The 12,217-nt window shown below is 31.0% G+C and overlaps 1 protein-coding gene across 1 annotated transcript in view; it reads right to left on the bottom strand.

The window, feature by feature from the left end:
- Window positions 1-3,455: 3,455 nt before the first annotated feature.
- The window catches only part of bs (serum response factor blistered), a 396,649-nt gene continuing 387,887 nt past the window's right edge, over window positions 3,456-12,217 (bottom strand). The window contains exon 4 of the mRNA XM_072523254.1: window positions 3,456-10,345. Within this exon, the coding sequence (XP_072379355.1) occupies window positions 9,944-10,345 (402 nt within the window). The 3' untranslated portion in view covers window positions 3,456-9,943. The remainder of the gene's footprint in view (window positions 10,346-12,217) is intronic.

The following is a 12,217-nucleotide window of genomic DNA, read 5'->3' as shown; positions in this document are numbered from 1 at the left end:
TATTACATCATGATTGGATTAGTTAATTAACTCGCGTCATAGTATTGTACCTGTGTCTTTGTTGAGAAATTCACCTATGATTTAAAAAGTTCAAAAGCTTAGGTTGTGTGGCTAAACGCCTAAAAGGTAAATATATTTTTATTTAATCAATATTTTTTGTGTCCATTGGCAGTTTATTTTTAAATGAAGGAAAACTTGCGTATTTCTTTAATTGGTTTTCCTTTTGGTATTAAAATAGTATTTTCTGGTTTTTGTCAAGTTTCTTCGTAAAGGCGTAACCATGGCCTATAACTCGTTGACAACCGGTTTAATTTGGTACCAAAATGTTCGAATACAAATCTGTACAGCTTTTCTAAATAAAATGTTTTGATTAAAGTGGAGAACATGTAAATAAACAAGGAAAAAGGAAAAATGTTGATTTTATAATTTTAATGAAATTTTATATTTAACTTATCTCGACGCACTTTAAATATTTCGATTTGATACAATATACTATGGATATTTCCAGAAAAAATGAGGTGTGTCAGAACTCTTTTTTGAAGAAAAAGGTTTTTTGGAAAAGTTCAGATTTCAGATATCAAAAAGTTATACAAAATCTAATCCGACGAGCGGGTAGCGCTCAATCGCGTTAATTATACGTGTAAAGTGTAAACGAAATTTTTGGTAAGAGGATTTTTTTTTATAGCAATAGAGAACTATACTATTGAACGTGTGGATGCCTTCACATATCTGGGCATAGAAATCAATCAGAAGAATTCTGTAAGTAGCGAAATTATTGCACGTATTTCCAGTGGAAATCGTACACACTATGCTAATAAAAGACATCGAAATTATTAGACAAAAGAACAAAAATGACTATCTATAGAATTTTGATTAATCCCGTAGTAAGCTATGGTTGTGAAACCTGGGTAATGACGAAAAAAGAGGAAGTCCAACTCAGGACATTCGAAAAAAAGATACTGAGAAAAGAATATGGCCCGGTGCAAGAGGAAGACGGCACATGGAGAATCACTAGAAACGATGGGGTTAATAAACTGAATAAAAGGTATGACATTGTAAGATTTGTGAAAAGTCAAAGACTGTCATGGCTGGGACATGTTCAGCGACAAGAAGACACGAAAACGACAAAGAAGATGTTGCAGTAGAAGCCGGTAGGAAGGCGGAAAAAAGGAAGGCCCAGGACGAGATGGTGGGATAACGTGGAAGATGACCTGAAAACCATGAATATAAGACAATGGAGGAGAAGAGCCCAAGAGAGATCTGAATGGAAGGACATATCCAGATAGGCAAATACCCATCCAAGGTTATGATGTCAAAAGAAGAAGAAATGAAGAGAAGGATTTTTACCCACAATACCATATTGGTGGAAAAATTCTTGTTTTTTGAACCAACATTTAAATTATTCGTAGTTTGCATTTTAACTCGATAAATTCTTGCTCCCTTTTCTAATTTATAGTCCATTTAAGTCTTCCACATTATTCGTCATTTTCATTCGTCGATTTTAAAAAATGTCATACCTAGTTTTGTTACGTTAATTTTAAGTTATTCAAAAATTAACAAATATTGATAAACATTTAATTATTAAGAAAAAGTTTTTTTTTTGTAAATGTAATAAACAGTTTTATAGAATTGTATGATTCGATTATTAGTTCAACGTTGGATAAAAATTCTACTACGTCAATTTGATTTTATTAGCTAATTAAGCAAGCAAAATTAGAAACATTTAGAACTTATAAGAAACCTTCATTTCTAACAGTTAATGGTAAAAGTTTATAAAGAATATTTTGTTCGCAGAAAATGTATATCAAAGAGCTCTCTCTACACTAGAGAAGAAGACAATCTTGGTAGCATTTTAAGCCTACCAATAACCTGATTCATGCAGACGAACTACAAAAAAATCGGTGATGCACATTCTTGAAACTGAAGTTAAGCCCCAAGTTTTAAAATAATGTCCAGAATTTATGCCTATAATATTTATAGATTGAATGGCACAAACGCAGCGTTTACACAATTTCGTTTATAACTTTCAATAATTTGGGAGCAAAAATCATTCAAGTAATTCTTGAACTAAAAATTTCAAAGGAAATTCATATATTTTTTAATTGGTATGATGATACCAAGCTTAATCCTAAACAAAATGAGAGAAATCTGAAATATGGCACAGGTGGAAATAATATTGATACTAGAGGCGAACGCTCATTAAAAGATAAAGGTATTGTCGAATGATAAGAATAAATTAATGACGTTTAACTCAAATTCTGTGTGAATATTTAAAATATTCGTCATATAATATAATATATATATATATTCGTCATTTAGGGTATCGTTTATTCCAGTCTGTAGGTGTTCATAGAAGTTTTCCCGTACGTTTTTATCTAATTGTTGTTCTCAGGTGCCTAGATTGCTACCACATTCAGAGGTTTCACATTCAGTTCGGACTTTTACACTAAATATTCTTTTGAAGATATATGTACATTCCTCTACTTGATATAAAAATTTGTGACCCGGAAGACGATTAGATTAAGTTAATCTCTCTTTATTTTAAGCAATAAATTTTGATTAGTTGGTTTAGATAATATATTAATTTGGCAATTTATGCAATTTTTAGGAATAATAGATACCTGATACCTTAAGTACTACTAGACACATTAAGTTGCAGGATCCAAAGATATAATGGTATATACATATTTTTAGAAATCTCATAAATGGATATAAGCAAAATCGTGAACGCAGTAAAATACAGAGAACTTATAAAATAAATGCAGAAAGCGAGAATATATTTAAGAATAAACAGTTTTAGACGAAAAATAAAGTACGTTTAATATGAAAACTAATGTTCATAAAATTGTTCTCTTTATTTCTGCCCCTATCTAAATTATTTTTAAGGTAAGTTCGCAGGCTTGTTGTACCACTATGAACATCTAACCACCTATCAAAATAGGCTCATAAAAAAATATCATAAACATAATATTATATAAATACGACTTGCAAAAATATATCTAAAGCAGTAAAAACCATCAACAATAAAAAATACAAGATTCTAAAAGTTATAAATCATTTACGTAAAATATTTTTAGTAAATAAAGTTAAATTTTGGTCCTCGTTTGGTTTGTGGTTTAGTAATAATTTTATTTCTGTTTGGAATTATTACAAAAGTCGAACCAATGGCCCTTTGTGCATATACGAACATATATAGAAGTATTAGTAAACAAAACGAAAAAGGACATAACGGTACTCAACGGATTTTCTGTTATTTTTACGTACACAAACATAATATATATATATATATATATATATATATATATATATATAGATATATATGTACATATATATATATATATATATATATGTACATATATATATATATATATATATGTACATATATATATATATATATATATATATGTACATATATATATATATATATATATACATATGTTATAGTTATTTAAAGTTATTTATTTATATATTAAGTTAGTTAAATATTTTATTTTTAGTTTTAGGAAAAAAAAGTTATTCTTTATAAAAAGTTTTGCATGTTCTAAAATATAATCATTAAATCATATTAGTTATATACGCGGTTTGTCAAAAAATATAAATTGTGGACATTGATAACAAACAATTCTCTACTCTACTCTAACAAAAAATTCTTATTTTTTGACAAACCGCGTATCTGACTAAAAAAATAAATAACTGATAATTGTATTCTGGGTTTTAGAACATTTAAAACTTTTTATATGACTAAATGATCCAAAACCTAGAATAAAATCATTAGATATTAAAATTTTTTAGTCGTAAGACTGAGAACAACTGGAGTTAACGAGCAAGACTTGCGAATTATCTCAGAACTATACTGGCACCAAAGGGCAACAATTGAAATAGAGCACACAACATACGAAGATATACAAATCAGAATAGGAGTGAGACAGGGTTGCGTCTTATCACCGCTACTGTTTAATTTGTATTCGGAGTCTATATTCAGAGAAGCATTAGATGAGGTCGAAGCCGGAATTAAGATTAACGGAATTAGCATAGACAACTATGCTGAAGATACCGTCTTAATAGCAAGCAACGGACAAGAACTACAAAATATAATAAATGCGGTAGTTCACCATAGCGAAATGTTCGGTTTACATCTAAACGTTTCCAAAACTAAAACTTTAGTATTCTCAAAGACACCAATAAACGTACATGTGTATGCCAAGGGTCAAATAATAGAACAGGTAAATTCCATAAAATATTTGGGAGCAAATATAAATAGTCAGTGTAATCCAAAAATAGAAATCCTATCAAGAATCGAACAAGCAAGGAAAGCATTCATGAGCATGAAAACATTTTTAACAAGATCAGACCTTAGTCTGCAGCTTAGTATCCGAATGATCAGATGTTACGTTTTTTCTGTGTTACTGTGTGGCTCTGAAAGTTGGACAATGGACTCGAAATAGAAAAAAGTATACATGCCTTTGAGATGTATATATATATATATATATATATATATATATATATATATATATATATATATATAGGCGAATATTGAGAATTCCATGGGTTCAAAGAGTTACTAATGTTGAGGTTCTTCGTCGCATGTGTAAACAAAAAGAATTACTAATAATAATCAAAGAGAGGAAAATGCAATACTTGGGTCCTGTGTTCAGACGCGAAAGATACGAATTACTTCAAGTTATACTGCAAGGAAAAGACCAAACTCGTGGCTTAAAGACCTGAGAAGATGGTTCGACCGCTCATCTGCAGAAATCTTTCGCGCAGCAGTTTCCAAAACTACAATTGCCATTTGGATCGCCAATCTTCGAAAGGAGACGGCGCTATGAGAAGAGAAGTCGTAAGAAATAACACTATCCACAATTCATATTTTGTGACAATCCGCGTATACGACTAATAAAATTTAATATTTGATGATAGTTTATAAGATTTTAGATTATGCAGAACTTTTTTATAAAACTTAACATAAACATATGATGCCGACTTATTTAGCAGTAAATAAAATCTCAAACAATTGTATTTATTAATGAGGATTTGGAAACAATCTTTTTTTGTTTGCTCTTCAGCAAACAATTAACTTTACTTTGATACCCATCCAATATTGTTTTACTAATTAGCAACAATATTAACTTATAGTTCTATTAATTATTACTTGAAATGGCCGTGTGAAGTATGTAGAAATATTACGTGTGAAAGAAAAAATTTAAATTATAAGAATTTAGATCAGTGATGATCAGGGTAGATCATCCTTCTATTTGCTGCGGTACAGTGAATAAAAAACGAAAGATTTAATAAATCTAGTGCAGTATTAAAACTGTTTTTAAAAAGTAATCCTCTACAAAAAAGAAACAAAAAAGGTTACACAATTTAAGATCATTTTAGAAAGAATTCCAATGCCCGTTAGGTCTAATGTCTTAAGGCTTAAGGCAAACAGTATTAAATATCTTAAATGTAACTTTTTATACATATAGCAAAAACAGAAACAAACAAAAACAAACCATTAGAATGTGCTTTTGGTCATACCTATTTAGGGAAAAAATTTAAAACATTGTGTTGTCTACTGACAAAGCCATTTAAGTAAAGGGTGATTCTTTTAGAGGTACTTTTTTCAACAAGAAAAAACAATGAAAAAATACATTTTATTTGAAAATATTTATTACCGTACAAAAGAACCATTCTTTACAATTACTTCTTAAAGATAATTTCTTTTAAATGTTGGCCATGACTACGATTAAGTTGGTACATTCTAAGGTTCCAATTCTCGAGGACTCGTTCCAGCATTTCGATTGGTATTTCACCAATGACTCGAGTAATATTGGCCTCCAATGCCTTAATCGTATCTGGTTTATTTATGTAGACTTTGGATTTTAGGTAGCCCCAAAAGAATGAGTTTAGAGGTGAGATGTCACAGGATCTAGGCGGTGAATTCCTGGTCCAAAGCGTGAAATAATTTGTTCACCGAATCGTTCTCGCAGTAAAACCCTGCTTTCAGGGGCTGTATGGCAAAAGGCGCCATCTTTTTGAAAACAAATGTCGCCGAGACCACGAGCTTTAATTTCAGGTACCAAATAGTCTGCTATCATGGCACGATAACGGTCTCCATTCACAGTAACATTCTGGCCGGCCTCTGTTTTAAAGAAATATGGACCAACGATTCTACCAGCCTATAAACCACACCAAACAGTTGTTTTTTCAGGGTGTAATGGCAACTCTTAAACCTCTTTGGGTTGTTCATCACCCCAAATACGGGCATTTTGTTTATTAACGTACCTATAAGCCAAAAATGGGCTTCATCTAAAAACAAAATTTTTCTCGAAAACAGTGAATCTTCTGAAAGCTTATCTAGAGCCCATCGACTAAAACGGTGACGACTCGGAAGGTCGGTCGGCTTCAGCTCTTGCACCAATTAAATTTTGTATGCTTTTAAAACCAAGATCCTTACGTAAAATACGCCAAGTATTTGGCATATGACACGCCAAGCTGTTGAGAACGGCGACGAATTGATTCTTCGTTTTTTTCGAGTACCCTATCCGTTACCGCCGCTGTATTTTCTTCAGTACGTGCTGAATGTGGTCTATTTGGTCGCGTGTTATCCAATAATGAAAACTGGGTTTTAAACTTACTAATCGTAAAGCAAATTGTATGGTCGGTAGGCCGATTATGTGGACCATAAATTGCTCTAAGCGCACGAAACACATTCCTCGTAAAACACCCATTTTCAAAATACAACTTAATAATTTCTAGCCGCTGTGCCGGGCTAAATCTTTCAATCATGAAATGTCAAACAATATTGAACAAAAGCGAAATGTCAGTTTGACAGTATTCATGCACGATCTCTAATCAAATCCTCACCAAAAAAAGTACCTCTAAATGAGTCACCCTTTATAAAGTATTATTATAAGTATTAAGTCGATATTGATGAGCAAAGAAAAACATGAAACATTTTTTTTTTGAGGAAAACATGGACACGCAGCACTTTTTATTATTTTTAAATACTTTTACGATTAAATTTATTTTTCAAATGGATGGGTTCAGTGAATTACGTCAGATCTGTAACTCAATGACAACGATCAGGTTCTAAAATTGATCTTATCACACCAATGGTTTATCAAACCCACTAAAGAAACAAAAACACAATGTTAAAAGTGTTCTCTAGAGACTTTATTACACAAAAGGTTTATGAAACACACTAAATAGACAGAAACGAAGTTTGTGTAAAATTTACCTATTAACAACTACTAAGAAATGTAATTGGAAACATTTGTTGGAAACGGTTGTTAGATTAGTATATGTAATCAAGTTCCAAATTGAAATTAAGTGTTACACTAAATTAACATGTAAGTACTAATAATTATTTGTTACATTTATGTTTGTATTAATAAATATCCCTTTCTTTTAAGAATTCTTTTGTAATTGAGAACTTTTAAATTGTTTAAGGTACAGACGACCTAATTTCACTTGAGCCGTAATATGAGAAAATGGAGAACAGAGAGCATGGCAACAAAGACAGAGAAGATTCTATCGCTACTAAAAGAAAAGAGCGTCTCCCAATCCTGGCCTATCAAAAACCGCGCACACTGCGCACCTCAAGATCAGAGATAAAGTAGATTTGGCCAGGCAGTACGTGATTTTAGGGGTTTATATGTCTTAATAGAAAGACAATTTCAAGAGACCTTAGCACCTAGAGGGACTTTGCATAGAAAAAACTTATTTACTGTGCTCTCTCGTATTTCTACAACACTGTTGAAAATCGAATTTGGCAGTGAAAATTTAATGAAAGTATTTTTTAACTCAGTATCTAAGATGATAGAATTCATAACCGTATGAAACGTGCACTAAAGGCACTTATCATACCAGACAAAAACTGGCCCAGATATAGATAAGAAAATTATTACACTGAACATATAAACTCTTTACAATGTGGTGACTGGGATAAAATGGACCGCTTAACTGGTAAAGCTATGGAAGCTGCTATTATTTCCTACAAAAAAAGAAGTTAAAATCAATTACTGCAATAGACAATATGTCAAGAAAACTTAAAAATCTTTAAGTCAGAATTGATAATATCCTGTTAAAACTTCACGAATATTCCGACGAGCCAAATTGGGTAAAAGCAAACTCACGTCCTTAGAAATAGAACTAATACCATCGGGACTATACGGCCTTCCCAGAATTCGCAAGAAAAATATTCCTTAAAAACCGATTGACAGTGCAATTGGTTCTCCAACATACGATGTAGTAAAATATCTAATCACGTTACTATTATCCATCCATTGGCTAGTCAAGGATACTAAAACGTTACCAAGAAAATAAAAAATATAATACAGAAGAATATAATAATGAGTTTCAACGTAGTTCTACTGTTTAGTATGGTGTCAGTTAGTGAGAAGGCATTTAGCAGTAGTTCCCAGAAGACATTATAAACATTTTTCGTCATTGTCTTACCACATTTCTAGTGGTAAGACGGATTTCATGAACAGACTAAAGGGGTGGCAATTGGAAATCCATTTAGCCCAGTTATTGCAAAGTCCTTCAGTTACCAAATAACAAGTCATAATGTTGATTACGTTTGGTGAATGATATTTCTGTGTTCTGAACCAATGGGAAAAAGGAACTTATAAATAAATTTCTTAAATTCTAACAATCCCTAATGTCCAGTTTACCGTGAAAATTTAAAACGACAAACATATTAGATGGCTATTTGGACAACATCTTAAATCACTTTAAACAAAATTAAAAAATAATAAAAACCTTAAAGGATCATGGATATGGATATGGAAATATATGAAACCAAAAATTTAGAAGAAGTATTAAAACATTTAAAAAAAACGTTGAAACGGAACAGGTATGATCCAAGATATATCAGGGAATGAATACGTACGAAAAGAGAGGTAAAAGAAGCTACACTGAAGATCCTTAACACAATAAGATTGAAAAGTAATCTTAAACGGCACACTAAAGTGAGATAGATTAGAAGCTCTCAATTAAGCAGCTCAGTGACCTACATCTTGATAGGAAAAAGTGGGTAAGAAAGGAGGTAGGGCCGTAATCTCAATTATTAAATGTTTCAGATATTTATGGCTTAGTAGACAAATATGCAATTAAAAAAAACTAATCATTAAAAATTATATTAATATAAGGATAACTATGTAAATATACGACATAAATAACCAATATAAAGATGAATTGCTAAAACTCCAAAATCCGACTACACAATTCAATTAGTAGCTACTGTCCCTGTGTCCCTTTCACTTTAGACCTCACTATTTCTTTCCCAATTCCCTTTTTCCTCTATCAAATATACAATAACAAAAGGTAAGAGAATAGTGTAGCTGTATCTACAATCAAATATTTCGTGTTGGGCGAATTCAAAATTGGAATAGCTAAGATGATAACAACGACTAAGCTTAGGAACAATATGATACACGAACCAGACGATAAGTATAAATAAAACGTAGATATTATTCTATGATTACCGTCTATATTGCTCGTAGTTAATCTAAAAGAACTTGCTAAATATGCAGGTCGATTTCTGTTATAGTTTATAAAGGACTCACAATACAATTGTTATAATATTCAAATATTAAATCTAAAATATTTTAATAAGTATGTTTTATTAAGTTTCTCATACTTTTTTTTTATTATCCATTACGACGAAAAAAAGTTAAAAATCAAATAAAAAGCATAATTTCTTTATGTCTGCAGTTGAGTCGACTATTTTAAAATATATCCATACGCTGTATATAAAATAATTGTTAATAATTTAGTTACTTGTTTTGTTTACTAATGAAAACATTAAATACAAAATTAATAGGGCTTAACGGTATTTTTGTAGGATATGCACAGTCACATACTAAGAAACAATAAGACCCGATATAAAAATTACCGGACAAGGAAGTAAAGTAGCACGACACCGCAGGATTATAAAAAATCGCACCAGATGTCACTTCCTCTTTGACAAGTCAATTTCTCCTTGACCGTTAGCTGCGACCATAGATAACGGTATAGTTATAAATTGCGGATGAGCATTATTTCCATCTGTCGGTGCTAGACTAAGAATTACCCCGCCAGCAGAGGGCGTCGCAGCGTACATCATGCCTTGGGGTGTCTGATAAACCAGTGGGGATAAAATTGGCGGATTTGGCTGACTGGTTTGAGGTTTTGAGCTTAGGGTCGGTGTGGAAGATGATGTTGTTACTGTTGGTTTTGATGCAAATGGTGAGGAAGGTGGTGATATTGAGGAAAAGTTTGGAGTTTCTGGGGTTGTAAATACAGACAGAGGATTTTCTGTATCCATTTCTCCGTCACTGCAACTGTCGCTAGATTCTCCGCCAGAGATTTCATTCTGCAATAAAAATAAAGAGTTACTAAGATATATTGAGGTAATTTTAGTGCTATGAAAAAATAATAAAAAATCCCGTAAACAAAGCAACTGAACATCAGATATATCCAAATAATGAGAAATTTAAATAATTATAGTTAAAAATGGAGTCAAGAAAAAATTATATAACACATAAATGTGAGAACTAGACTCATAGTGATTTACATGATGGATAAAGTTTAATTCCCTACCCCTTTTGAAATGATAAATACTATGACACACCTCATTCAAATGAATAACAAAATTTTTACTATGCAGAATGCTGAATTATCAACAGGAAATAATATTATGGATGACAACATCTATTATATACAAGAATAGCACACATATAGAAAATGACCATAGAAAAAAGAATTTAAAATGTTAACAAAAGAGCTTGTTTGCAATAGATTAATAATTTTTGGCAAGGATGAAATAACAGAATAAAATATTAAGTTTACAATTTTATCTATTTACAAAAAGCTCATCGAAGAAATTAGAACAATAACAACGTAAGCATAAAAAATTTCTGGAACCTTAAGAGGTGTTGTGAAACATTGAAAATATATGAACTAAAAAATTTTATACAGTAGAATACAATTTATAAGACCAGTGTGAATCCGATTGTTGCACCTGAACTCAAGCAGATACATCTAGAAAGTTGGGTGAAAACATTAAGAGCGGACAAAACTTCTCGATCAGATACACAGCTATACCAGAAGGGAGTATTGAAGGTGGAAGATATAGTCAGAGGGTTAAAATTTATTTGTGGTACTTATTTGTTATATAAGTTGCATGTCTGCATTAACCAATAGAATTAGCAGAATAAATCCTAATTGAAGAAGATGGCATTGTAATTTACTTTTTATGAAAATTTTGTTTAAATGTGCACGAAATTTACAGAATGAATCTATATTTACGCTTAGTTCTCATTTCCTCTATCAATTTTATAATAAAAAACCAGAATTTTCTAAAGTTTTTATTAAAATAAAGTGTTTTAAGTTTAGTAAACAAAGTCTTTACAACTAAGGTAAGGCACAATAGTATATTATAAAATTAAGTAGATAAACTGATATGAGCAATATAAAACATGTGTTTGGAGTAAAACATGTTTGGGTATACTATTTAAGTACTATTTAGGAATTTTGCAATACAATATTAGTCCGAGTACAAACACTATTTACAATTTAGTTTCAATATTAAGACAACTATTAATGTTTTGTTCCTGGGTCCATTTTTGGAAGCTTTTATTACGGTAGGCCCGGATCCTGAGGACATGATAATAAAAAGAAGTTTAGAACTGCTTTCTTAAAAATATAATATATATAACTTCGAAAAAAATGTAATATCCAATCTACTCTCTTACACTGTACGTCTGAAAGCATTAAATATATAGATACCCAGAAGGATATCTCAAATTGAAGACGACTTAATATCATTATATTGCATAAAAGCAAATATAACAAATGATTGCTTACAACCATCACAGATAAAAGCCTCTCTTATGTAGGATATATGTTTGGAATATCTACAAATGGTCTTTGTGCTTGATATCACTTACTTCGACTTATAATTGTTAAACATATAAGGAGTCAGGCGTGTGAAAAGAATTAATTTGCTAAAATTAAAAAGGATTAAAAAGGAACAGCGCTCAATATATAATAGTATTAATAATAGATTAATAAAATACACAACCTATGCAACAAAGATGATAATAGTTAAAACAAAATGAAGTGTAAATCTAAAAATATAACACCTACTATATAAAGCTTCGCCATGAAGCTGAATTGACACGAGTCAAATAAGTATTAAAAAAGGAAATTTAAAGTTATGGATATAGAAACCAGGAACAGATGT

Source organism: Diabrotica undecimpunctata, chromosome 2 (assembly GCF_040954645.1).
Source record: "Diabrotica undecimpunctata isolate CICGRU chromosome 2, icDiaUnde3, whole genome shotgun sequence".
Taxonomy (NCBI): Eukaryota; Metazoa; Arthropoda; class Insecta; order Coleoptera; family Chrysomelidae; genus Diabrotica; species Diabrotica undecimpunctata.
This window is presented reverse-complemented; position numbering and strand designations above follow the sequence as displayed.